Source organism: Chiloscyllium plagiosum, unplaced genomic scaffold (assembly GCF_037043375.1).
Source record: "Chiloscyllium plagiosum isolate Xiang-an unplaced genomic scaffold, Cpla_swu_hap1 HiC_scaffold_32, whole genome shotgun sequence".
NCBI classification, from domain to species: Eukaryota; Metazoa; Chordata; class Chondrichthyes; order Orectolobiformes; family Hemiscylliidae; genus Chiloscyllium; species Chiloscyllium plagiosum.
This window is the reverse complement of record NW_028270170.1, coordinates 8,135,644-8,163,128: the sequence shown is the minus strand read 5'-3', so window position 1 is coordinate 8,163,128 and position 27,485 is coordinate 8,135,644. Positions and strand designations below refer to the sequence as shown.

The 27,485-nt window shown below is 42.9% G+C and overlaps 1 protein-coding gene across 5 annotated transcripts in view; it reads right to left on the bottom strand.

Annotated features, from left to right (window-relative positions):
- The window catches only part of LOC122539772 (protein AF-10-like), a 185,326-nt gene extending 158,849 nt beyond the window's left edge, over window positions 1-26,477 (bottom strand). For 4 of the 5 annotated variants that reach the window (XM_043674817.2, XM_043674821.2, XM_043674820.2 and 1 more), the window contains exons 1-5: window positions 26,225-26,476; window positions 24,689-24,768; window positions 11,419-11,473; window positions 8,256-8,365; window positions 4,733-4,836 (exon numbers count right to left, since the gene is read on the bottom strand). In XM_043674817.2, coding sequence (XP_043530752.2) covers window positions 4,733-4,836; window positions 8,256-8,365; window positions 11,419-11,473; window positions 24,689-24,768; window positions 26,225-26,333 — 458 coding nt within the window. In that variant the 5' untranslated portion in view covers window positions 26,334-26,476. Of the gene's footprint in view, window positions 1-4,732; window positions 4,837-8,255; window positions 8,366-11,418; window positions 11,474-24,688; window positions 24,769-26,224 lie in introns of all 5 variants that reach the window. The other variant, XM_043674818.2, reaches the window with a different exon arrangement.
- Between the last annotated feature and the right edge of the window lie 1,008 nt (window positions 26,478-27,485).

Sequence of the window (27,485 nt, the reverse complement as noted above, 5' to 3'; positions counted from 1 at the left end):
TCACATGCTCACCATTAGACTTAAAATTCTATTATTGAATTCAAATTTCAATCATAGAGTCACACAGCACAGAAACAGATGATTTGATCCAACCTGTCCATGCTGAACATAATCCCAAACTAAACTAGTCCCACCTGCCTGCCTCTGGCCAAAATCCCTTCAAACCTTTCCTATTCATGTATTTATCAAAATGTCTTTAAAAACATTGTAATTGTACCCATCTGCCACGTCTCTAGAATATTAGCCGGTGCCTCTCAATGACTGGTCAAGAGTGTGATGCTGGAAAAGCACAGCAGGTCAGGCAGCATCCAAGGAGCAGGAGAATCGACATTTCGGGCAAAAAACTCATTTTTGCCTCTCAATGACCAGCCCAGTGACATGTCCAATACGCCAACCCCTCACCTAGATCCCGAAAGATCCCATTTATCTTGTATGTTGCTCAATTCAAATCTAGAGCACAGATATTAATTGCAGGAGCTGTGATAAGTTCCTTTTGTGTGAGGGAGCATGGGCGAGTTACAAGCCTGTATGGTAAGGCCTGGTTAGATTATAACTTTAGAGCCGCAATTCACAGTCAGGCCTTGCTACCACTCATAACAGACTCCAATGTTGTGCTTTTCTGAGCTGTGAGAGATGGAATTTGGATAGCATGTTGGAATTCAATTACTGAGGACTAGTCTGAGTACAACAACAAATTACATTTTTATAGCACACAAGTGAAACAACGCAAGGCACTTCATTTGGAGGACTTCCAACAAGGTTTGACTCTAAACCATGTAAGGGGAGATATTTATGACAGGTGACCAAAGACGCAAGTTCCAACAAATTTCTTGAAGGAAGAACGAACTAGAGAGGTAGACAGGACGAGACAAGGACTTCACGACCTTGGGGCTTAGTTCACTGAAAGCATAGCTGCAATGGTGGAGCAATTAACGACACGGATGTGCACGAGGTCAGAATTAGAGAAGCAGAGAGATTTGGGTCTACAACCTAAATGGACAAGGACAAAAGATACATGGGACAATCATCACCGACACATTGCCCTCCAAGTCAAACAGCATTCTGACTTAGTACTGTATTAATGTTTCTTCACTGTTGCTGGGCCAAGTTCCTGGATCGTACTTCCCCCTACTCCGTCAGCTCAATGGGTGTCACCACACGGACTGCAGTGATTCAAGAAGGCAACTCATCACCAGTCTCTATACAGTGGTTAGGGATGGACGATATAAGTCAGCCCAGTCAGCAATGCCCACATCCATGATTGATTAACAAAGAAATGTTCGCATTTATGCTTCATGTGAACCTTCTCCAAGTTGTTTTTTTAAATTCACCATATCAGTTATAAGCTTCTCTTTCTCTCTGCCTCATTATGTTCCATTGACCCATGGGAATCTGGGTTTAATTTACATATTATAGAAAAGGTTGCTTGGGTAACATTGTCCAAAATCAGAACTGCGCAGAGATTCTGGAGGGTTGACCAGCTGAAGATTACAAAGATTTGAAATGGTGAAGGAGGAAGGATTTGGCCCTGGACAAATTTGAAAACAATGAAAGATTTCTAAAATTAAGTAAATGATAACCCAATGGTTTGTGAGCCCAGGCCAGGGATGAGGAAGTAAGGGAAAGTCTAATCAGGTCACAAATGGTTTCAAAAATATTTAATCAGGTCCTTCAACAGCCATAGCTTCCATATTCTCCCCTCAGATTATCTTATCAGAGCACAACCTGAACATATAAAAGAGACCCTATTTCCCAGACTTGATGGGCCGAAGGGCCTTTTTCGGTGCTGTCGATCTCTATGACATGTCTTTGCCCCAGCTGCTGTCAGACCATGAAAGGTGGGGGCACAGTGACCACTCTACACCAGCTCTGATCCCCACCACCCAGTTAGTGACAGACAAGGTGCAGTGGTTAAACCAGAGACCCACTTGCCCAAGAGAAAACAACAATGCCTACCTCTCTGTGCCACTGAGCTGCCGAGAATGCAGCAATTTCAAATATTATTGAGCTAAGAATCAGACCATTCAGCCCAACAAGTCTTTACTAGTGTTTATACACCACCTGAGTCTCCTCTCATTTTATACATCTCTTTTCACTGGCCTAGCTACTGATGCCCACAAACCTTAAATGATTTTGAAAAAAGCCTTTACTCAAATGGCTATCTCATTTCTTTCTCTCTCTCTCTCTCATCTAAATAATCTAAACACTTTGCTTCAACCACTTCCTGTGGTGGCACAATCTGACCATTGTGATGAAAGACATTTCTCTTTCAACATCTATTTAATTGATTATTCAGTATCTTGTACTTATGGATCCTTTTTAGGTCTTGATTCCCCAACAAGGTGGATCCATTCCCTACACATGATTAGGTGAGAGGATCAAAGGCATGGTAAATACATTCCCAAACAAAACCGAGCTGGATAGGAAGATGTATCATGGATAGGAAGATGTATCATGGAAGATGTATTGGGCGGCACGGTGGCACAGTGGTTAGCACTGCTGCCTCGCAGCGCCAGAGACCCGGGTTCAATTCCCGCCTCAGGCGACTGACTGTGTGGAGTTTGCACATTCTCCCCGTGTCTGCGTGGGTTTCCTCCGGGTGCTCCGGTTTCCTCCCACAGTCCAAAGATGTGCAGGTCAGGTGAATTGGCCATGTTAAATTGCCCGTAGTGTTAGGTAAGGGGTAAATATAGGGGTATGGGTGGGTTGCGCTTCGGCGGGTCGGTGTGGACTTGTTGGGCCGAAGGGCCTGTTTCCACACTGTAAAGTAATCTAATCAAACAGTATAAGAATCTTGCAGCTGGTTGTGGATAGGTTGAATAAGTGGGCAAATAATCTGGAGAAAGTGTGAAGCTGTTTGGCAGGAAGAATAAAAAGCAGAATATCACTTAAAAGGAGAAGGAGGACAGAATTCTGAGATGCAGTGGGACTTTGGTGTTCAACTGCATGAGTCACTAAAGCTTACTATGCAGCTACAGTATATAATGCAATGCCATCCTTTATTACAAGAGAATTAAATATTAAAAAAAAGAGGGCTTTTTTGCTTCAGTTATACTGGCAAGAGCACATCTCAAATACAGTGTGCAGTTTTGGTCTTCTTATTCAAAGAAAGATGTAAATACATTGGAGGGGGATTCAGATGAGATTTTCTGGATTGCTGTCTGGGTGGAGTCTCTTGAGGAATGGTTGAACTGGGTGAGCCTGTTTCTACTGGCGTTTACAACAGCAAGGAGGTGACATGATTAAAGCATACAAGATCCTGAACAAGTCTTGACAAGGTGCATGTAGTTAGGGTTAGGGTCAACTTTCACCAGAGTCCAGAGCTAGGGGTCACGGTTTTAAAATTACGGGTTGCCTTTTTAGGACCTTGATGAGAATTATTCTCTCAGAGTTATGTGACTTTGGAGCACTCTGCCTCAGGAGGCAGCCAAGGTGGTATCATTGAATATTTTTAAGATGTAAGTGGACAGATGCTTGCTAGACCACGGAATCGAGTATTATTGGTGGACAGAGAGCCTTTTAATCGAGAATGCAACCAAGGGTTAGGGACAAAAGGCAGAAGAATGGAATTGAGGGTTATCAGATCAGCTACGACCTCACTGAATGCTAGAGCAGACTTGATGGGCTGAATAGCCTCTTACAGTCCTGTGGTTAGATGGGAATGTGGAATTCAAACCTTCCATGATCTTACGAAAGGGGTCTCGAGGGGCCGATCAGTCTACCTTTGCTTCTACTTTGTAATGTGTGTGTGTGAGAGAGGGGAAGAGAGCGCGAGAAAGTGCGCGCGAGAAAGAGCGCGCGAAAGAAAGAAAGCGCGAAAGAAAGAAAGCGCGAAAGAAAGAAAGCGCGAAAGAAAGAAAGCGCGAAAGAAAGAAAACGCAAAAGAAAGAAAACGCAAAAGAAAGAAAACGCAAAAGAAAGAAAACGCAAAAGAAAGAAAACGCAAAAGAAAGAAAACGCAAAAGAAAGAAAACGCAAAAGAAAGAAAACGCAAAAGAAAGAAAACGCAAAAGAAAGAAAACGCAAAAGAAAGAAAACGCAAAAGAAAGAAAACGCAAAAGAAAGAAAACGCAAAAGAAAGAAAACGCAAAAGAAAGAAAACGCAAAAGAAAGAAAACGCAAAAGAAAGAAAACGCAAAAGAAAGAAAACGCAAAAGAAAGAAAACGCAAAAGAAAGGAAGCGCAAAAGAAAGAAAGAAAGAAAGAAATAATGCACGAGAGAGAAAGGGAGGGACAGCACGCGTGAGAGAGAGCGCACATGCAAAAGAGAAAGTGAGAGAGCCCGCAGAAGAGATAAGAAGCATGCAGAAGAGAGCACGAGAAAGTGTGACAGCGCGCGAGAGCATGCATACAAAAGAGAGGGAAGGCATGTAAAGGAGAGAAAGCGTGGGAGCGTGCCAAAGAAAGAGAGCGCAACAGCACGCCAAAGGGAGGGAACGTACGTAAGGGAGAGCGTGTGAGAGCATGTGTAAAAACGCGCCAAAGAGAGGGAGCGGAGAGTGTGCTAAAGAGAGGGAGCACACGGTAGCATGTGAAAGGGAGAACGCGCACGAAATCACGCGTAAAGGAAAAAGGGCATGAGAGCGTGCGTAAGAAAGAGCACGCAGGAGAGCGCGCGCCAAAGTGAGTGAGTGCGCAAGAGGGAGGATGCGTACGAGAGTGAAGGAGAGAAACTGCAGGTGTTTGCAATGAAGATAGACAGATCCCGGTGACGTTTCAAAAACATCCTCACCAAGTGACGTGAAAGGCCTGTCGACAGCCATGCCGGTTACAGGTCATACAGGCTCCGGTGGCTGCCTTGCTCTCCCGACCTTGTTCTTCACAGAGGTAACAGGTCTAGAAGAGAATTAAATGGGTCAATAAACAAGCAATCCTCTATCTTATCATCACACATGAGTTTCATTTCCACTCATGCTATTGGTCTGGGACGAGTAGGTTCAGTCACATCAGACATTCTTGTTCAAAACAATTAGCAAAACTGCCCCCTGACAACAACTACCACATAAAACTGTCCTTAATTACCTCATTCCATCAGCATGTGATGGTGTGGTAATATCACTGTAGTAGTAATCCAGAACCCCACACCATAATTCAAAAACCACCACAGCACAATTTGAATTCAATAAAATGCCTGGAATTAAAAACTAATTGTCTGGTAGCGACCTTGGAACTATTGTCGATTGACATCAAAACCCTGCTGATTCACTGACGTCCTTTCGTGAATATAATCTGCTGTCCTTACCCAGGTCTGGCCTATATGTGCCTCCGGACATGCGGGTGAATCTTAACTGCCCTCTGGGCAAGTTAGGGTTGGGCAATAAACGTTGGCATCACCAGCAACACTCATATCACATGAATTCATACTTTTAAAAAAAATCAATGTGAGGGGATAGGAGTGTGAGAAAGAGTTGCACTTGCTGCCAAGTTTCCTACAACACTTCAAAAAACATTGAGCTGAAACATTTTGAGATGCTTTGAGGGTGTGAGAGGTGCTAAGGAAATGTAAAGTTTCTTTGTTTTGTTAGTTTGGTGGGGCGTGCTGTTCTGATGTTGGGCCTGAGTGACAATACAGCCAACCCTCCTTGAACTTTAACACTGCTAAGTTAATGCAAACTGCTTCCTGTGTGACCCAATTCAGTACTTACCCACTCCATGACCTCCAAGTTGAAGCCTCTCCCTCACTGAACAGCCTCAGAATTCTGACTTTTTCTCCTCCCCAACCCATTCTCTCATTGCTTCGCTCCAAAGGGCTTGCGTTCCAGTTCAATCTATGCAAATCCCAATGGCTGTGAACTGTCAGAGCTTGTACAATCCACATGCTATTTTATGAAATGACCTTCAAAGTTGCTCCTGCCTTGCTACTTTTCTTCCAGGTCCACATTCAGAGTGAGGGCTCTGGAGAGCGAAGCAGTGAAAGGGTGCAACTCTGAAGTTGGGAACTGGGCAAGATGCCACAATTTGGAGAGCTGAGGAACAGGGAGCATCTGCAGTGACCAGGAAGATCAATAAGCAAGAGGTTAATGAAGTAGGATTACCTTGTAAGAAGATAGCTGTAATGTAGGTATCTCCATTTTCAAGTAAGGACATACTGTACTGAGCAGTTAACGTCACAGTTGATTCAACTCTTGACCCGGGAAGCCTTCAAATGTAGGTAGCAAACTAAATCATTTTTCATTATTTTTGAAGTGATTTCATGGAGGCTGAGGGGTGACCTTATAGAGGTTAACGAAATTACGAGGGGCATGGATAGGGTAAATAGGCAAAGTCTTTTCCCTGGGGTTGGGGAGTCTAGAACTAGAGGGCATAGTTTTAGGGTGAGAGGGGAAAGATATAAAAGAGACCTAAGGGGCAACTGTTTCACGCAGAGGGTGTTACGTGTATGGAATGAGCTGCCAGAGGAAGAGGTGGAGGCTGGTACAATTGCAACATTTAAGAGGCATTTGGATAGGTATATGAATAGGAAGGGTTTGGAGGAATATGGGTCGGGTACTGGCAGATGGGACTAAATTGAGATGGGATATCTGGTCGGCATGGACGTGTTGGACCGAAGGGTCTGTGTCCATGCTGTACATCTCTATGACTCTATCAATGTGGAAATTTAGCAATGCAAAATATTTCAACTTGGAAGATTTAAAGTTTAAATTTCTTTTGTTTTCAATTAATGAGTATCCTACAAAACTGACTACAATTTGAACTTTGGTTCTTCTCAGAACTGGTCTTTCATTTAAAACTGTGGAGCTTGGGAGTGCAGCTCCATTTTCAAGTAAGGACATATTGTACTGAGGAGTTAACGTCACAGTTGATTCAACTCTTGACCCGGGAAGCCTTCAAAGCATTTCCTTCCCCAGCTCTCAAACCACTGCCCTCATCTTCAACTCATCAAAATTCATCCTTGCACAAAATAAAACTGAAGTGATCAGTAAAAGATGTTCTAAAATGTACACAAGCTAATTCCCAGTTACACAACTGGTTGCTAACAAATATCTTTGGAAGGCACGCACCCAATAACTTAAATATTGAAAATGGTGAAGTCTGAGTACAGTCTCCACCAGGACTCTTTGACTGTATGAACAGTCCTACCAGTGGCTAGCTCATAATTAATAGTGGCTTACAAGACATTTGGGTGGGTGGGTGGGGGTGACATTCCTATGTAGCTGGCCATACAGTAGCATACAGGTCATGAGGAACACACATACAATAACTGAACATTGAACCGGTCAAGCATACTCTGTCTTTCAAGTTAGATCTTGGCTAATCATCTACCTGGGTGTGGGTAAAGTAGCATTATTTCATTAGATTTATGCAGGCTAATTATACCAATTTCTATCACAAATGTGCTCAACGACCTGAGCTTTCAGCCATTGGGAGAATAGAATTCAAAGCATTTCGGGAATGACTGAACAGCAGCTTGCATTTATATAGCACCTTCAACACAGTGTAACATCTGCAGACTCATTACAGAGCACTAACAAAATGTGACATCAAGCCAGGTAAGGTGGCATTAGAACTGGTGCCCAAAAAGCTCAAAAAGATAGGTTTTATAGAAGGAAAGGTTTATGGAGGGAATTTCAGAGTTGCTCATCACCATCCAATGCCCTGCACCAAAAATGTACATCAGAAAGGATAGGATCAGATCTGGTGACACAGAGCAGATTCCACTGAAATGTAGGGACAGAGATTTAAAGTGTTTGGAAATAGAAGCGTAGTCAAGGTGAAGAGACACTTTTTTTTAAAAACACAAAGTTATTTTGACCTGAAATGCAGTGCATGGAAGAGAATATACTCAGCTTTAATTTTCAGAAGGCAATCAAATAAATATTTGAAAAGGAAACACTTGCAGGATAATGCAGCAATAGCAAGGATTAATTTGATAGCTCTCTCAAAGACGATGATGGGCTGAATAGCCTACTATTGATCACCACCAAGACTTACACACAGTGACCACACAAACAAATTTACAGAAGTTAAACTGATATTAAACAAACCATATTCTGAGAGTGAATATACTCAAGTTGGGAGGAAAGAAAATCTGACTAGTATCTAGAGGGTTTACTCTAGGGAAACAAAACAGATCAAAAAGGGTTAAATGTGACTGAAATTTTTAAACCCCACTGTTTGTTATCAATAGGTCAGGACTGTTATTTGCAGATATACAGCAGATGGAAATCATTTAAGGGTTATGGAAATAGCATCTCCCTCACACAACACTGCACAGCCCTTTGGCTTTGTGTAACAGGAGAGTGTGGAGCTATTACCTTATTGAAGCGTTCGTGGGGAACATACTGCAGCACAATGGGTTCCATACTGATAACGTTAGCAAACTGCACCTCTGGGACGTAAAGAGCACAGACTACGTGGGCCCAACCTACAGACAGGAGACAGATAAAACAAAACAGCATAAAGACACTTATTACACTTCTTTTACATTGAAGGAGAAATTTGCATTTCACATGTGCCTGTTACAGCCTCAGGACTTCCCAAAGCTCTTCACAACCACATTTTATTTTCCACATGTGGTCACTGTTGTAATGTCAGGAATGCAGCAGCAAGATTTTGCACAGCAAGCTCCCACAAAGCAGCAAAGCAACAAATGACGAGAGAATCTCGTGATTGTAGTTGAGTTGGCGTGGGGGAAGGTGGTGGGGGGGTTTGGAATCTTGGGGAGAACTCCCCAGCTCCTCTTCAAAATATTGCAACAGGATTATCCCCATTCACCTGAAAAGCAGGTAAGATCCACATTTCAGCAAAAGCACTCAGTGCCAACTTAGTTTATGAGCAGAACTTCAAGCAGATAATGGAGGGAACTGGGGATAGTATCTCGCCTGCCAAGGTTGGCAGGCAAGTGATGCTGTTCCCTTGCATTGGCTGACCCCTTGTCATACAAAATCAAACTGGTTGTGGGTTTGCCAGGTGCTATGCAAGGATCTTTTGTGAATTCCTCCTGGCATCTTGTAGATAGAACACATTGGTGTGACTGAGCATCCATGGTTGAGTGACTGAATGAATGTCTGGAATGTGGTGCCTACCTGCTTTGTCCTGGATGGTGTCAGCTTTCTTGAGTATTGCTGAAGCTGCAACCATCCAGGCAAGTGGAGAGTACATGATTACCCTCCTGACTTCTATCTTGTAGATGGTGGACCGACGTTGGGTACCTGCTGCAGGATTCTTAGCCTTTGATCTGCTTTTGGAGCCACAATATTAATACGATCGGTCCAGTTAAATTTCAAGTCAACAATAATCCCCAGGATGTTGACAGTGGGAGATTCAATGATATAACACTATTGAATGTCAGGTGGTGGTGGTTAGATTGACTCTTACTGGAGATGGTCAGTGCCTGGCCCTTGTGTGGTGCAATTTTTTAAAAGGGATGTGAGGGGCAATCTCTTTTACACAATGAGTGGTTCATGTGTGGAATGAACTTGTGGAGAAATCGGTGACTGTGGGTACAGTTACAACATTTAAAAAATGTTTGGATCAGTATATGAATAAGAAACATTGGAGGGATAAGGGCCAAGTGCTGGCAGGTGGGACTAGTTTAGTTTGGGATTATGGTTGGCATGGACTGGTTGGACCAAAGGGTCAGTTTTCATGCTGTATGACTATGAGTCCATCCAGTGCCTCCTTTCAGAAAAGCCTTCTGAATTAAGTGCCTCAAACAGTCTAGCTCTAATTTTAAGATTATGCCTGGATCTGAGGAACATCTGACTCAATTATCTGTTGAATCATCCGAAACAACTCAATTACATCATCTCTCAATCTTCTATCCTTGAGGGAAGACAAGTCTGATACATCTCTAAGTCTACAAAATGTCGAAAACATTGGCAAGGTTTTATTATCGCTCCCTGTAGAACCTAGTGGCCATTTCAAAGGACACACAAGAGTCAGAGATGTACAGCACGGAAACAGACTCTTCGGTCCAACTCATCCATGCAGACCAGTTATTCCAACCCAATCTCGTCCCACCTGCCACACCTAACCCATATCCCTCCAAACCCTTCCTATTCATATACCTATCCAGATGCTTGTTAAATGTTGAAATTGTACTGGCCTTTACCACTTCCTCTGGCAGCTCATTCCACACACGCACCACCCTCTGTATGGAAAAGTTGCCCCTTAGGTCTCTTTTATATCTTTCCCCTCTCACCCTAAACCTATGCCTTCTAGTTCTGGTCTCCCCCACCTCAGGTAAAAGACCTTATCTATTTACCCTATCCATGCTCCGCATGATTTTATAAACCTCTATAAGGTCACCCCTCAGCCTCTGATGCTCCAGGAAAAACAGCCCTGGCCTATTCAACAACCAGCAATGCTGTGGATCTAGAATCACACAGAGAATAGATGCTCATTAGTCACTGGTTAGCAACTGTGTGCTGCTTGGCTGCACTTGTACGTATGAGGTGACTGATAATTACCTCAAAAGGCCCAGAACACCTGAGGGTCCAGGCCACAGGCAAGTGAGACCGCAAGGGCAGAGAGGTGGCTCCTAGTGGACCATGCTCGGTCCCTCAATAACGCACCAAGTTACAAGGCCTTTCACAGTGTTACGTTCATCATTTTGCTCATCCTCTTATTTCCCCCTCTTTCTCTTGCCTTTTCTCCCTCCCCTCTCCTAGCCTTGGATCAACAGGACTCCCTGTCAGTGGAGAAAGTGGCCCAAGCATTTTGGTAGAGAGAGAGAGTGTTGGTGAGGCCACCTGGCTTATAGGAAGGTTGTCTTCCTGCCCAGTCCTCACACAACCATATCTTAATGAGGAGCTGCCGACTGAGGCCAGACACTTTTTCAGGGAAAAGGATATGTAGTGGTTGAGCTAATCTTTCTACTTGAAAATTGGAACCTGGTCAGGCACACCTCCTAACAACATTCCGACAGTAGGAAAAAGGTAGGAGTTAGCACTGTATCTCAGCTCAATCAAATCCCACAGCCATGAAAACAAAATACAGTAACAAACGCATTATAGGGAGAAAAGAGTTAAATAGACAATTCGCCCATCCCCAGCCACAATTGTACTGCAGGAGAGAGGGGGATGATGGATACAAGTTACAATGTGATTGGGGTTAATCATTCTCTTAACATGGTGTGGAAGAGAAGAGTGCAAAGTAAGAGAGACTATGAGCAAGGGAGTGGGAGTGGAGGAAACATAGAAAGAAAGGGATGCAAGAGCGAGAGAGAGACAGAGGTGAGAGTAAGGGTGAGAGAAAGAATGCGAAAGAGAGCGCGAGAGAAAGAGACAAGTGCAGGAGAGAGAGACGAGACAGTGAGATCGAGAGCACAATCACAATAATCAAAAATGCAATTAATTCATGAAAGCTTTTACTCTGCATCTTAGCAACTTCTGATATCATTTTACCAACATGTATATTCTACATTTTCATTCTGAAATTGCCATTAAATGTGCAACTGTCACAAACGCCACTTACCTCCATTATCAGTCCTCTTGAGGGCACCATCTTTATGGGGACAGAGTTCACAGCGCTGCAAACAAAGAACATGGTTCAATTCAGTGTCACTTCCACCTGCTTTGGTGCAGCCAGAAATATAGGGAAGGTGACTAAATTTTTTGCTCAGTTTAAACCTACTGGCCAGGACAGGGGCCAATTAAAAATATCACTAACTGTACCACAGCAAACGCAAAATTGGATACTGGTGGAAACAATCAATTCTTAACAAGTGATGGGAAGAGAAAAACTGATTGAGTTTTCTTTTTCAAAAGTTGTTAAGATTTCCAACTCCAAAACTGCAGCTTCAGGTTCAAGTGGTTAACTTCATTGGTATTTGTAAGATTTTGCCTTAATGTAAATCTCCTGCTCTCAGTAACAACAGCTTATAGTTATCTGGCTTATAGTTAGCATAGTTAAAATGTTTCAAGGAGGGTGGGCAGACACAGAGCAAAACAAAGAAACACTAGGACAGGTGAACTCACAAGTTCCTTTTCATCTATTTAAGGTAATGTAAAAGGTACACACAGCCCTATTCCAAACCTAGCCAATAATTATTCCTCAAACAACTGCACTGAAACAGTAAACAGAAAACCGAAAGAACTGCGGATGCTGGAAATCTGAAACAAAAACAAATTGCTGGAAAACCTCAGTAGGTCTGGCATCTGTGGAGAAAAATCAGAGTTAGTGCTCCGGATCCAATGCTGAAGAAGTTTTCCAGAAATTTCTGCTTTTATTTTTGTTACTGAAACATTAACTAGTCATTTATTAAATTGCTGCTTATGGAATCTCAATCTGTGTATTGTTTAGAAAATATCTCAGCACAATCTGTTCAGAGCTGTCATTACACACATCTGGAACAGGTGAGATGTGAACTCAGGTCTCCTGGTCTACAGGTAGGGACACTATGACTGTGCCATGAGACAGCTCTACGATGCCTACATTACCAAAGTGGAGATATTTCATATGCAGTTGATTTGATGAAAATGCTGGCAAACTGAAAGCTATTGAACTGGTTCTGACCTCTGCCAGAACAGGCTGCAGTGGGGCCAATGGACAAAGTTAGAGTGAAGCTCAGCTCTGATGCCACCAATGGCCAAATAGCTCAATGGAACCAACTGTCACTTCCTATGTGCGAACAATCATACTTGGCCAGTTGGGCTGCTGAACCAGAGTTCGCAAGAGATAGTGCTGCGAGAGAAGGCAGGTTGCAAAAAACAAAACCCTGAGAAATCAAAGTCATAAATAAAATAACAAATATACATGCCCAAAAATGGTCATCTACCAATGTCAGCAGATATCCCTTTTGCACAGTCGACAACCTCTACTGAGTGTGTGACTGGTTTTGTCAGGCATGATTATTGGCAAAAATCCTTCCAGTTCAGGAATACACACCTTACTGTAAAAACACTTTGGGAAGTTGTGAATGGTCAATGTCTTGCACTGCATTTGAGACTTCAGAGTCAACTGTGAATGTTACACTACTAAACAAAGTGAGCTTAAGCAGCTAGATATCTCTCAGCTCATAGATGACCCTTGGTCTATGTGTATATGGGGATATTGGAACTTGGTTCTGATGTACCTATTGCAGGAAAGTTCCTGTTACTTGTGCCTCAACTTGCTCCAAACCCCACTCGTCCAACAGCTTCACCAACTCCCATCACTTTCTGGGTCCTCCAACATCTCACATTTCAAGCTCTCAACCTCTGAGACAATACCCTTCATGGCATCGCTGTATCCTGTCTCTACAAAGTTCTTCCAGCCACATTATGCTCCTACTTTGCACCTTACTTCATTATTAACTAATTGGAGTTCTTCAGGTTGGTGTTCTAGGCCAAACCATCTTCAGCTGCTTCACATGTGACCTTCCTTCCATCACAAGGTCAGAAGTAGAATGCTTGTGAATGATTACACAAATATGGTTAAATGGAATTGAGATTCATGTCAACCATATTCGAACAGAATGATACAGCAGCTTCAAGAGGGTGAATGGCCTTCCACTATTCTATGTTTGATTTTGGTTAATTTCACTTTATGGAGGCCACTGTATTGAAACACACAAGATTTGCTGGGGACTTGACAGGGTAGGTAGGACACAGGTTGTTTCACCTGTGGGAGCGCCTAGGACCAGAGGGCATAACCTCAGAATAAAAACATTTAAGATGGAGTTGAAGAGGAATTTCTTCTCTCAGAGGGTTCTGAATCTATGGAAGTCTTCACCAGAGAGGACTGTTGGGGTTGGGTCAGGAAGTATATTCAAGGTTGAGATAGACAGATTTTTGATCAGTAAGGAATCAAGGGCTACAGGGAAAAGGCAGGAAAGTGGGGTTGAGGACTATTGGATCAGCTGTGACTTCATTGAATGGTGGAACAGACTCCATGGGCTGTATGGTCTACTTTTCCTCTATGTCTTATACAGTCTGCTTTACATTTTACTATTATGCATAATTAAAAATAACAGTTAAAACTCCATAGTGGTTCAATGGAAAATACTATCATAGTGCGTACCTAGACTGATCTAAATGGTTTGATTTCAGGCAGGACCCAAGTGGGAGCATTATCTTCCATTTGGGAAAGGAGAGTGGAGGGACTGCTATCAGTATCCCAATGAGGAAGCCCCCAGGTACGTTCGTCTCTCAAACAGGCGAAGGTAGGATTTGTGTAAAAGTGGCATGGTCTAAAAGTCAAGTGGCTTCTTAATGTGAGGGAGGGTCACTTGGATGAAGTGATAGATAGACATCTGTATCCGACAAGTCACTGCCATCAAACCAGGATGGGAAATGTTGACACTAATCTCTGTTTATAATATTCTGAAAAATGTGACAGTCCCAGCTAATGGAATCCCTCTGACATTTCAATTCATGCAAATATTACATATATTATTAATCAACATTAAAATGTTGGACTGATTTGAATTTTCAGTCAGCCCTCTCCAACAGAAAATCCCTTGGAAAAAATTATTTTGACTTCAGAAACTCTCGAGATCTCCAGAGGGTGAAAAAATAAAGTGCATGTTTCAGGGTCTTACAAAGATTCTCAGGATCAATGAAGTTGTGCTAAAAAGGACATCTCCAACTGCCTGATCAAAGTGCCAACTAGCAGAACATTTAAGCAATGATTATATCAAATGACCTGCTGCTTCAGTGTCTCAGTAAGATTACCCTATCATTAGGGAGTCTAACAATGCAAAAAAAAGCAAGTACTTTTTTGTTTGGAAAATGGAATTGTTCACTACCACGTAGCACCAACTCAAAACATGTGCTCCAGATGGTGCTCTCGTTAAACAACCAAGGCACAAGATGCACATTAAGACCAGATCCCTGTTCTTTCCATTTAATTGAGAGTCTGCATCCAATCAGATAAGCTGACTGCTACAAAAATTGGCAGCCGTCAATGAGTGTTTTCAAATCAAGGTTCAACATCATGTGTCTGCCAGAGGATTTGGAAGTTTCAAATTACAAAACATAACCTTTGCTTCTAAAATCTACCCATCAGATTTTCCACTCCTGATTTGTCAAAGCACAGCTGTGAAGTCACTAACAGAGTTCGGTCTCTGGAATGAATTACCGCTGCAGTGTTGGGATCTTAACACTTTTGAAAAAGATATAATGCTTCAGTTAAATAACATTACAGACTGCAATTTTGTAACCTCCTGCTAACCTACAACTCTCTAAGTGTGTTCCTCCAATCCTGGTCTCCTATGCAATGCTGACTCTATTCCAATACCATTGGCAGGCAGGCATTCTACTGCCTGGAGCCCAGGGTCTAAAATTCCTTTTGGTGACCAAAAGCTTGGTCGACGAAGTTCCTTGTAAACAGTAATTTAAACCTACCCTGTGATTCTGGAACACAAGTTTCAGAGAGGGCAAGTAGAAAATCAGAAAGTAAGGCTACTCACACACTTCAGAAAGTGGTAAAACAATTTCTAGATACCATATAACCTTATAATGTAGGTACAGTTTGTTCAGTTCCAATGTTCAGTACCAGTGTATAGAGTCTCCCCTCACCACCATTGAGGTCATTTTACTTTTATAATGTTTGTGCTTTCTGCTGTATTGTATTCTCTGCCAGCACCTAGATTTCTTTCACTCCAATATTAGCAGCTATAACTTCAACAGGCTGAATCTTGAAATCCTTCTTTAACTGCTGAACTTCTCTGCCTCTTTTCCTTTAATAGGCTCCTTTAAGTCGAACTGTTTCACCAACTTTTTGATCATCTGTCTGTCTCACTGTCTTCACTGAGGATTCAGGTGCCAAACACATGAAGACCTCCAACATACACTGTTTCCTGTAGTGGGGGATGGGGTGGGGTGGGGGTTCATAAATGACTGGAAGAAAATCCAGGGCAAAGGTGAGGACTGCAGATGCTGGAGATCAGAGTTAACATAGAACATAGAAGAATACAGCGCAGTACAGGCCCTTTGGCCCTCGATGTTGCGCCGATCCAAGCCCACCTAACCTATACTAACCCACTATCCTCCATATACCTATCCAATGCCCGCTTAAATGCCCATAAAGAGGGAGAGTCCACCACTGCTACTGGCAGGGCATTCCATGAACTCACGACTCGCTGAGTGAAGAACCTACCCCTAACTTCAGTCCTATATCTACCCCCCCTTAATTTAAAGCTATGCCCCCTTGTAATACCCGACTCCATACGCGGGAAAAGGTTCACACTGTCAACCCTATCTAACCCCCTAATCATCTTGTACACCTCAATCAAGTCACCCCTAAACCTTCTTTTCTCTAATGAAAACAGCCCCAAGTGTCTCAGTCTTTCCTCATACGATCTTCCTTCCATACCAGGCAACATCCTGGTAAATCTCCTCTGCACCCGTTCCAGTGCCTCCACATCCTTCCTATAGTATGGCGACCAAAACTGCACACAATATTCCAGATGCGGCCGCACCAGAGTCTTATACAACTGCATCATGACCTCAGGACTCCGGAACTCAATTCCTCTACCAATAAAAGCCAGTACGCCATATGCCTTCCTCACCGCACTATTTACCTGGATGGCAACTTTCAGAGATCTGTGTACATGGACACCAAGATCCCTCTGCTCATCCACACTACCAAGTATCCGACCATTAGCCCAGTACCCCATCTTTTTGTTATTCTTCCCAAAGTGAATCACCTCACACTTAGCTACATTGAATTCCATTTGCCATCTTTCTGCCCAGCTCTGCAGCTTCTCTATATCCTGCTGTAACCTGCCACATCCTTCCTCACTGTCAACAACTCCTCCGACTTTCGTATCATCCGCAAACTTGCTCACCCAACCTTCTAACCCCTCTTCCAGGTCATTTATAAAAATGACAAACAGCAATGGTCCCAAAACAGATCCTTGCGGAACACCGCTAGTGACGGCACTCCATGAAGAAACTTTGCCATCAACTAATACCCTCTGTCTTCTTCCATCCAGCCAATTCCTAATCCAAACCTCCAACTCACCCTCAATGCCATATCTCCGTATTTTCTGCAGTAGCCTACCATGGGGAACCTTATCAAACGCCTTACTAAAATCCATATATACCACATCTACCGCTTTCCCCTCATCAACCTCCTTCGTCACCTTTTCAAAGAATTCAATAAGGTTTGTGAGGCACGACCTGCCCTTCACAAAACCATGCTGACTATCCTTGATCACATTATTCCTATCCAGATGTGCATAAATCCTATCCCTTACAATTCTCTCTAAGACTTTGCCCACAACAGAAGTGAGACTCACCGGCCTATAGTTACTAGGGTTATCCCTACTCCCCTTTTTGAACAAGGGAACCACATTTGCTATCCTCCAGTCTTCTGCCACTACTCCTGTAGACAAAGAGGACATAAAAATCAAGGCCAATGGCTCTGCAATCTCCTCCCTTGCTTCCCAGAGAATCCTAGGATAAATGCCATCAGGCCCAGGGGACTTATCTATTTTCACCTTTTCCAGGATTTCCAACACCTCTTCTCTACATACCTCAAAGCCATCCATTCTACTTATTTGTGATTCAGTATTCACATCGACGACAATGCCCTGTTCCTGAGTAAATACTGAAGAAAAGTATTCATTCAGTGTCTCCCCAATCTCTTCCGCCTCCACACGCAACTTCCCACTACTATCCTTGACTGGACCTATTCCTACCCTAGTCATTCTTTTATTCCTAACATACCGATAGAAAGCCTTAGGGTTTTCCCTAATCCTACCGACTAAGGACCTTTCATGTCCCCTCCTTGCTGCTCTTAGCTCTCTCTTCAGGTCCTTCCTGGCTACCCTATAACTCTCAATCGCCCCAATTGAACCTTCACGTCTCATCTTGAGATAGGCCGCCCTCTTCCATTTAACAAGGGATTCCAATTCCTTATTAAACCACGGCTCCCTCGCACGACCCTTTCCTCCCTGCCTGACAGGTACATAATTATCAAGGACACTCAATAGTTGCTCCTTGAACAAGCTCCACATATCATTTACACTCTTGCCTTGGAGTCTACTTTTCCAAGCCACACATCCTAAGTCATGCCTCACCGCATCATAATTTCCCTGACCCCAGCTATAACTCTTGCCCTGTAGTACACACTTATCCCTCTCCATCACGAGAGTAAAAATCACCGAATTATGGTCACTATCCCCAAAGTGCTCACCTACCTCTAATTCTAACACCTGGCCTGGTTCGTTACCCAGAACCAAATCCAGTATGGCCTCACCTCTTGTTGGCCTGTCTACATATTGTGTCAGGAAACTCTCCTGCACACATTGAACAAACACTGACCTATCTAACGAACTTGAGCTATAGCTTTCCCAATCAATATCAGGAAAGTTAAAGTCCCCCATAACAACCACCCTATTACTGTCACTCATCTCCTGAATCACCTTCCCTATCCTTTCTTCAATGATTCTAGGACTATTAGGAGGCCTGTAAAAGACTCCTAACAGGGTGACCTCACCTTTCCTATTCCTAACCTCAGCCCAAACTACCTCAGATGGCAAGTCCTCATCCATCGTCCTTTCCACCACTGTAATACTATCTTTGACAAGCAATGCCACACCTCCCCCTCTTTTACCCCCACCTCTGACCCTACTAAAACATTTAAATCCTGGAACCTGCAACAGCCAATCCTGTCCCTGTTCTAGCCATGTCTCCGTAATAGCCACAACATCGAAGTCCCAGGTACCAACCCACGCTGCAAGTTCACCTACCTTATTTCGTATACTTCTTGCATTGAAGTATACACACTTCAAGCCACTTTCCAGTTTACAGGCACCCTCCTTTGAAATTGATGCCATGTTCCTAACCTCCCTACACTCCAGGCCCTGCACCCTGAAGCTACAATCTGGGTTCCCATGCCCCTGCAGAGTTAGTTTAAACCCCCCCCAAGAGCACTAGCAAACCTCCCCCCAAGGATACTGGTGCCCCTCAGGTTCAGGGTGGCGCTGGAAAAGCACAGCAGGTCAAGCAGCATCTGAGGAACAGGAGAACCAACGTTTCGGGCATAAGCCCTTCATCAAGAATGAGGCTTGTGGGTCGGGACTGAGAGATAAATGGGAGGGGAGTGGGATGGGGGGGGGGGTGGAAGGAGGTAGCTGGGAAAGCGATAGGTGGATGAAGGTGAGGGAGAAGGTGATAAGTCAGAGGGGGCAGTGATGGACAGGTCTGGAGGGAAGTGCCGAGATGGAGGCTTCCTCATTTCCCCTCCCCCAACATTATCCCAGACCCAAACCTCCAACTCAGCACCGCCCTCCGGAAAATCCAGAATTTCTTTGTCTGTTTGACTCCATTTCATACTGGGAAAGATATCAACACGAGTCACACAGGCAGCAGCCTTTAATTCGGATGGCATCCCTTTACCAACAAATTCACAGCATAGCATTATAATCATGCCAGGCGATTGTATTAGACAATATAATCCCAGATTTTCAGTTCAATTCTTGCTTTCTGATTTACAGTTGCAGGAGCTACAATCTGTCCAGTCCCGGAAAGGATCATTGTGCAGCCCAGACAACAGCTGATCAATATTTCCACTGACAGGGTGTCAGGAGTTCATGGAACCCATACTGGAACAAGCTGATGATCTTAACTTATGATCAATTGCCAATTTGGCTGCCACACACATCTAGAATCTTCAGTTTTCAGGATAAGGAAAATAACAAAGTTCAGCATCAAGACATTTGGAATTTACAGCACAGAAACAGCCCATTCCAACCCCAACCAATTTTTTAAAAACTGATTCATAAGATGTGGATGTAGCTGGTCATGGAAATCAGCATTTTATTACCAACTACTAAATGCCCTTGGGGGTAACGGTGAACCACCTTCTTGAATTCCTGCAGTCCACGTCATGATGGTGGTCCTATAGTACTGGTAGTTAAGGTGTTTAAGAACTCTGGTCCAGTGCCAATGGTGCAATATATGTTTAACTCAACATGATGAACAACATGAGGGGGGAACTTGAAGGTACTGGTGTTCCCATACACTCTTTACAAACCTCCTTCCACTTTACGCTCATCCATCCCATCTCCTTCAATTCCTTTCTCCATCACAAACTTACTGAATTTCCCCTTAAGGACATCTATACTACTATTTGCTTCAAGTTTTGTGACTGTATACACTATGTTCTAATCACTCTCTTTGTTTAAAAAAAAATTCCCCTTAATTCTTTATGGAATTGAAGGTGATTATCTTTTATTGATAATCCCTAGTTTTGGACTCAACCAGACGTGTAAACATTTTCTCTTAAAGCTGCTCAAAATGTTGAAAATCTTTAAATGGTTACTCATCAGCTTGTCTTTTCCACAGAATAGTAGCAAAGTTATGCCATCTCCCTGAAAGTTCAAACTACTCCATTCTGTAAGCATCCTTGTCAACCTTCTTTGCAGCTTCTCCAGTCCCTCTATATCTTTATTTGAGTGAGGTCTAACCAAGAGTTGATAGACATTTAACATAGCTTCTCTGCTTTTGCCAACAATCTTGTTCAGGTACAGAACCTTTCAATGAGTTAGGGCATTCTGACCTTCCTGTGAAGCAGTTGGCCCCACTTGGGAAATAGCTGGTCAGTGATGCAGTTGATAAGCAAATTACACAAAGATGCAAACAATTATTGCACACAGACCTATATTGCAAACACATACACACACACACGTGTGCATGCACAGATCCACATTAGACACACGCATAGACTCACTTTTCAAACATACACATGTGCAGGCCCACATTACATACACACGTGCCTGCACACAGGCCTATGTTACATACACATACATACATGCTCAGACCCACAGAACATACAAGTGTGCACATTCAGAACCATATTACCTGTGCACACAATTCCAAATTACATAAACTCACAGGTGTGCGCACAGGCCCACATTATACACGTGCAGACCCGGTGTACAAAGTTCTGGCAAGTCTATTCCTGACAAGTGCACCTAATTCCTGGATCACACTAAAGTTAGCTAAACTATTCCCATTGCCTCAATTGAGAAGTGCAGCTCCCAACTGAACTTGCACTGCACTACAAAAACAAACAAGAATACCTCAGGTTGGCCAATTGTTAGCCAGCATTTGGCACCAGATTGCGAGCAACACCCAATAAACACTGCAGGTTATCCTAACTTGAAGAGGTGGAGAAAAATCAAAGAGGGTTTCAACTCCTGCCCATTATTCAGAAATGGCCACTCAGTAAAGTGCATTCTTGCCAGGGGAAGGAGACAGGAATAGTACAGAGAAGAGATTTTATCCTATTTGCTATAAATAGCTAAATTTAAATGTTTTCCAGACTTGTTCCCAGGATGGTGGGACTGAGCTAAGAAGAGATATTTGGCAAACTGGACCTGTATTCTCTAAAGTTTCTAAGAACAAGGGGTGATCTCATTGAAACTTGCAAAAAGCTTAAAGGGATAGAAAGGGTAAATGCAGATAAGATGTTTCCCCTGGTTAGGAAAGCTAAAACTAGGGGACACAATTTAAAAATAAGGGAGGTTCCATTTAGAACCAAAATGAGTAGAAGTTGTTTTAGTCAGAGGCTGGTGAATCATTGACAATTTCTCTACCCAGAAGACTGGTAGCTCAGTCATTGAGCATGATTGAAGTAGTTATTGTTAGATGTTTGATTATTCATGGAGATAGTGTGGGTAACAGGCATTGAAGCGTTCAATTAACTATGATTGTATTAAAAGGTAGAGGAGGCTCGAGGGGCAGAATGGCCTTGTCCTGTTTCTATGAAATGGAATAGTTTCCAGCAATATTCTAACACATACATTTGGGCAGTTTTACAATATTCTTGAATGAACAAAATGAAACCTTGAGACATTTAAGACATCACTTATGCAAAGTCAGCACAGAAACTGTTCTTTCTTTGGATGACAGGATCAGGACCAGGCACAATAGTACCCTGTCCATTCACCTATTGCAGGGATTTCTGCCAACATCCACTGGTGAGAATAATGCAATGCTAAAAGCATGACCACTCGAACACAATAGCAAAAGACTGTCATCAACTGTGGGAACTACACCTTGTGAGAGTTCAAGGTTTTCATCTGGCAACACCACCCTCTATAGAAAGGCTAATGATTCATCTGGCAGATAGCAAGAGACTTGAAATACTCCAAACAGATATACAATCAGAACTCAATTTCAATTTGAAGTACAAGGGGTGAGAACTTTAAATGCAGTTATTGTGACTGGGAGCCAATGTAGGTTCATGACAACATGGAGACTGGTAAAAAGAACTTGGTGTCAGTTAGGAAATGGCCAGAAGAGTATTGGTTAAATTAATGGAAGGTCTCTCTCTATCTTTTTCACACTCTTGCAAAAGAGAAACTCTACTGTACGGGATGGAGCATCAATTTGGCTCCATAATTGCCCTTCTGCTAAAATTAGCCTAAGGCAATGTTACTGGGCAGGTGGAAAACGTTACATTTTCTTCAGGTCTGATATCCCTCACTTTGATGAATGAAAAAAATACAACTTCCTTTAAACTACAAAGCACAAAACCACAGGATCTAAGATAATGTTGATCAGTTCCTCATGGGCACGGCTTCCTGTGTAACAATAGTATTTGTATTGTGTCTCTTACTGTTCTGCCATCAGGAAATAAACTGTAATGTACTGAACCACACAGGTTGCTCCCAGACTGTAAGATAATGGTCCCTATAAGTGATGGCTAGGAAGTGCCTTAGGAACAGTGTCCGAGAGTAAGCAGAGGAGAAGTATCATAGCTGCATCCATCCCTGTTTTGTGTCAATGGTGTCACCAATTACTCTATCATTCTCTATTTCAAAATGCCAGGCAAAATTTCAGCGGGATGCGAACCATACTGGCTTTGAGAACTGGTAAAATTACAAAGTATCCTTTTGATTTCCCTGACAGTTTTTAACCCCTTAAACCTCTGGACTATAAAAGCTGACAACCCTCTTGAAACCAACTGGCAGTTTGCTTTGACTGAAGAGATTCCATCTAATTCTCAGCTTCGAACTGAAATTCTGTCTCTATACCGGTGTCCAAGAAAGATGTAGGGAAGGTTATGCAACAGTGCATGCGTGCACAATTATAGTCACCACAGGAATGAGTAATACCTGCAGATATCACAGCAAAATGTATGGAAAAGGATATAAAATACCCATGTACTCCCAGTTTTCTCAGTGACTCACTAACCAAGTACTGGCAATTCTCCAGCACTGCACACTGAGTGCTCTAAAGGTGAAGTCTACACAGTGAGAGTCAGTAAGCTTCATCAATCAGAAATGGTGATGGAAAAAGAGATGAATCATAGAGTGTCTACAGCATAGAAAGAGACCACTCAACCTGTCACATCTATGGATTCTGGATCAGTGGTGCTGGAAGAGCACAGCAATTCAGGCAGCATCCGAGGAGCTCCTGAATTGCTGTGCTCTTCCAGCACCACTGATCCAGAATCTGGTTTCCAGCATCTGCAGTCATTGTTTTTACCTCTGTCACATCTATGTCAATTCTTGCCAAGCACTTTAGCTATCCCCACTCTCCCGACCTTTTCCTGTAGCCCTGCACCAGTAGATCCCATAGCTGAACCAAATCTATCACAGAAAAGTGACAAATTTAGATTATTGCCTTAGAGCAGAGAGGTGAAGCAAAGCATTAATGGAGGTGTTCAAAATCATGGTGGGCCTTCGAAGAAACTGCTTCCATGTGGTAAAAGCATTGTAACCAGAGAGAGACAGATTTAATTGGCAAATGAGCTAGAGAAGAATGAAAATAATTCATTTTAAAACAGGGAATTATAATCATATGGAATGCACTGCCTAAAAGGGTGGTGGAAGCAGATTCAATAATAACATTCAAAAGCAAGTTAGATAACTACTTGAAGGGGGACTTTTTTTTCAGGAAAGGAGCAGGAAAACAAGATGAATTGGATAGCTTTCAAAGAGTTGACACAGACATGAGCAGCCAGCTGGCCTCCTTCTGTAATGTATCAATGATTCTACATATGAACTTCTAGCATGGCCAATAGTCAGTCAGCAGGAATGATGACCCCTGGACTTTCTTATGAGCAAAAGCTGAAACTCTACTAGCTGGAGTTTAGAAGAATGAGAGGTGATCTCATAGAAACACATGAGATTCTGAAGAGGTTGACAGGGTAACTACTGAGAGGATGTTTCCCTCATGGAAGAGTCTAGGACCAGAGGGCATAGTCTCAGAATAAAGGGGTGCCAATTTAGGTTTGAGATGAGGGCTTTCTCAGAGTGTTGAGAATCTTTGGAAATCCTTGCCGCAGAGAGCTGTGGGGGCAGAGTTCTTGTGTATATTTAAAGCTGAAATAGATAGATTCCTTGGGGTATCAAGGGTCATGGGGAAAGGACAGAAAAGTGGATGTGAGGAACTTTGGATCAGCCATGACCTTATTGAATGATAAAGCAGGCTTGTGGGGTCAAATGTCTTACTCCTGTTCCATTTCTTTTAAGCTTATGGTTTTATCATCAAATTTATCTTCTCCTCAACCCAAGACTCCCTGAGACCAACTCTCCCCTAAGCAGAAAAACCATAGATCAAACCTAGGATGTTCCTGGCACTTTTCACTTAGTGTTGAACCATGACAATACTCTTACCAACAGTGTTGTCGGTGAGGGTAAGCGGTATCTGCGACAAAGTTCCAACCTCATAAGTTATATACAGCAAAGGTTATATGTTCAAACCATTACAGGTTTTACAATATGAAGACATACCCTCTGCTTTCAAGGTTCAATGTAAAGCTACATCTAGCAGAATTCTGAGGCAATCTAATAAATACACACCACTCTAGCAGCTCGCTCCTGAGATTCACACTTCCTGCAGAACCAGGGACCAGTTGGGACCTGAACGATTCCATAACAAGCTGTAAATAGAAACGGGGGGATAAACAGTTATAAATACACAAACAGCATTCATGGATCACAACAGCACCATCCTACACTTTTATCTGCTTCACTCCTTTCCTTCTCCTGCAGATAATGGGGTAGATTTATTTATAGCACCCCTCCCTAGCTCTGGTAACTTTGGTCATGACCTCTTTAACCTTCCCTGTGTGTATACATAAATGTTAAATGTAAACCGCATGATAACATAAATTTTTTATCCAATGCCAAAACCACCTGCACTTTTGTTTTAATAATCCAAAACAGAATATGCTTTATTGTCACAGATTAAAAACCTGATAGAGTTCCAGATTGACAGATTGTTTTTACACTTTAAGTAAAGTAGAATATTAGGTGTCTTCAGTGAGCACCAGCTGATTCTTGTCTGCATAGTTGGGAAATTTCAGAATTGACATTCCCAGTGTGCGCACGATAACATCCCAACAAGAGTTGGGGAGAATCCACCTGTACCAGTAATAGTGTTACCAAATGGTCACAATTCTGCGTAGACACTGCCTAGACAGTGAATTGGCCTATAATCCGACTCTTTGACCTAGTTTTTGGTTACCTATTCCAGTATCATCTGCTTTGGCTTGCTGCCAACTGTTTGTCTCATTACTTTCTGGTAACTAAAAGGTCACTTACACAGATGTGAGTTGCTGGTTTTAACAGTTGATATCACCTTTGTTAACCCCAGGAGCACTGGACACCTCAATGCCACCTTGGCTCACCCAATCTAGAGGATTGAGGCTGGACTTTTCCAGCACATGCAGTTTAATACCATATTAAGTGGTGCATTTAACTGGCAGGCCACCAGGAGATCAGCTGGAGTTAAGGCTTTTGGCTGATTGTATAAACAGAAACACCAGTAGTTGCTAACGTTACCAACAACTAACTATACAAGACATACATGATTGACAGGTGAAATTAACATGTGTAGGTGATCAAGGCACCCACACACCCCCAAAAATCCGAATTTCTCTTCCCCACCCTGCTTGATAGTCCTTTCTAACGGATTAATAATCACACACAGGTCAATGTAGCGTGCTGAAAAGTACATCAAACGCCGGAGAGAGAGGAAACAAAGTTAGATTTACACATTTTGACAAAAAAAGATATGACACAACTTAAAACACCCGAAAAGATACATTCACAAATGTGCTGCCAAAACATTTTTTAAAATAAATACTGAAGTCTACGTGACTGACAGCTGGACTCTTATGACCACAAGGAAAAAGACGGATTAATGTTTCAACTTCTCGATTTAAAAAGAAATGTTAAACGTTATTATTGGCAATTTGCAAGGTTGGTGAGAAAAGATCACGTTACATTTCAAGGTGTGAAATGGAAGGCTTGAAATGAACCACATCCTCTTGCAAAGGCTTAAGCTCTTTCTAAAAAAAAAATGCCTTCCTCCCCTCTCTCTCTCCCCTTTACCTTGATGAACAGCAACATTGCAACCATGCCCGTCACAGTAGACCAAAGGATTCTCAGCCCATCCCCTCTCGTCAGAACACACGCAGCAACCTCCAACCATCTCCTTCATACTTCCCAGCCCGTCCCGATGTGCTCTTGAAAACTAGTTACAACAAAGTAACCCGGAGCATCTCCTCTCCGATACATTGTTTCCCCATATTTTAGGGGAGGGAGTCCCGTCCCTCTCAATGCAATGCAACCATTACCAAGGCGCAAGCGCTGCTCATTCCGAGAACTATGGCCGCAGAGAATAAATTCTACGGTTCGCCGACACAGTGTCGATTGAAGTCGCTAGGAAGGGTGCTTTTCATTTTTGATAACCTGGTTGGGGGGGGGGGATACCACCGCGGCTTTTTTCTTTTAATTCCCGCTGCCTAACGACTTATGTTTATCTGGCGTCTTTAGCGTGAAGAAGCGGTCCCAAGGCTTTTTTTTTCCACCGGTGTGTTGTGAAACAAGATTAGACCCAGAAGCCGGGAGGGCAGGTGGCCAAAACAGAAAGGCTGGTATTAAGGGGCTGTTTGGTGAAGTAGTTATGGTGGTCACTAGTGACTGATACCAGGATTAGAAATTTTGTAGTCAGCCTCAGTCAAGGATGTTGTAACACACCTCTATCTTGAGTGGGTGGGAGCTAGTTCTCCTAGCTCAAAGGTAGGGACATTACCACTACCCCACAAGAGCCCTCTCAGGCTAGTTTTGTACACTTAATTTGAAGCTTCACACTGGTACTGAGCAAGACTTGGAGGTATCTTTGACAAGAGCATGTACATGTCATGGTCTGCTTCACCCTGCTTCAGTCATTTGCTTTCAACACTGTCACCAGAAGCGAGATTTGTAGCAACAAACACTTTCATTGTTCTAAAATAAAACACTTTACGCTTCACAAAAACCAGTGCAGTTTCAATTGGAGCGTGCACAGATCTCAATACTCAGATATCTATGCCTCCAAAATAACAGACTTAAATATTTTCTAATCTTTAGAACTTTTATTATAAACTGCTGGAGCAGGTGGACAAAAGCTAGGCCTCCAAGCCAAGCGGTATGGGCACTACCACTGTACCACAAAATCCCTCAGATATTAGCTTTATGCTGTAAGCTGGTAGGTCCATCAGCTGTCATGGCAGAATTTGAATCCTGACTATAGGGAGGTTCATGACGAGTCATACTGAACTTTGTTTATTACTGACATTCATCCTTCTAGCAGATTGTCCTGGATGAATTG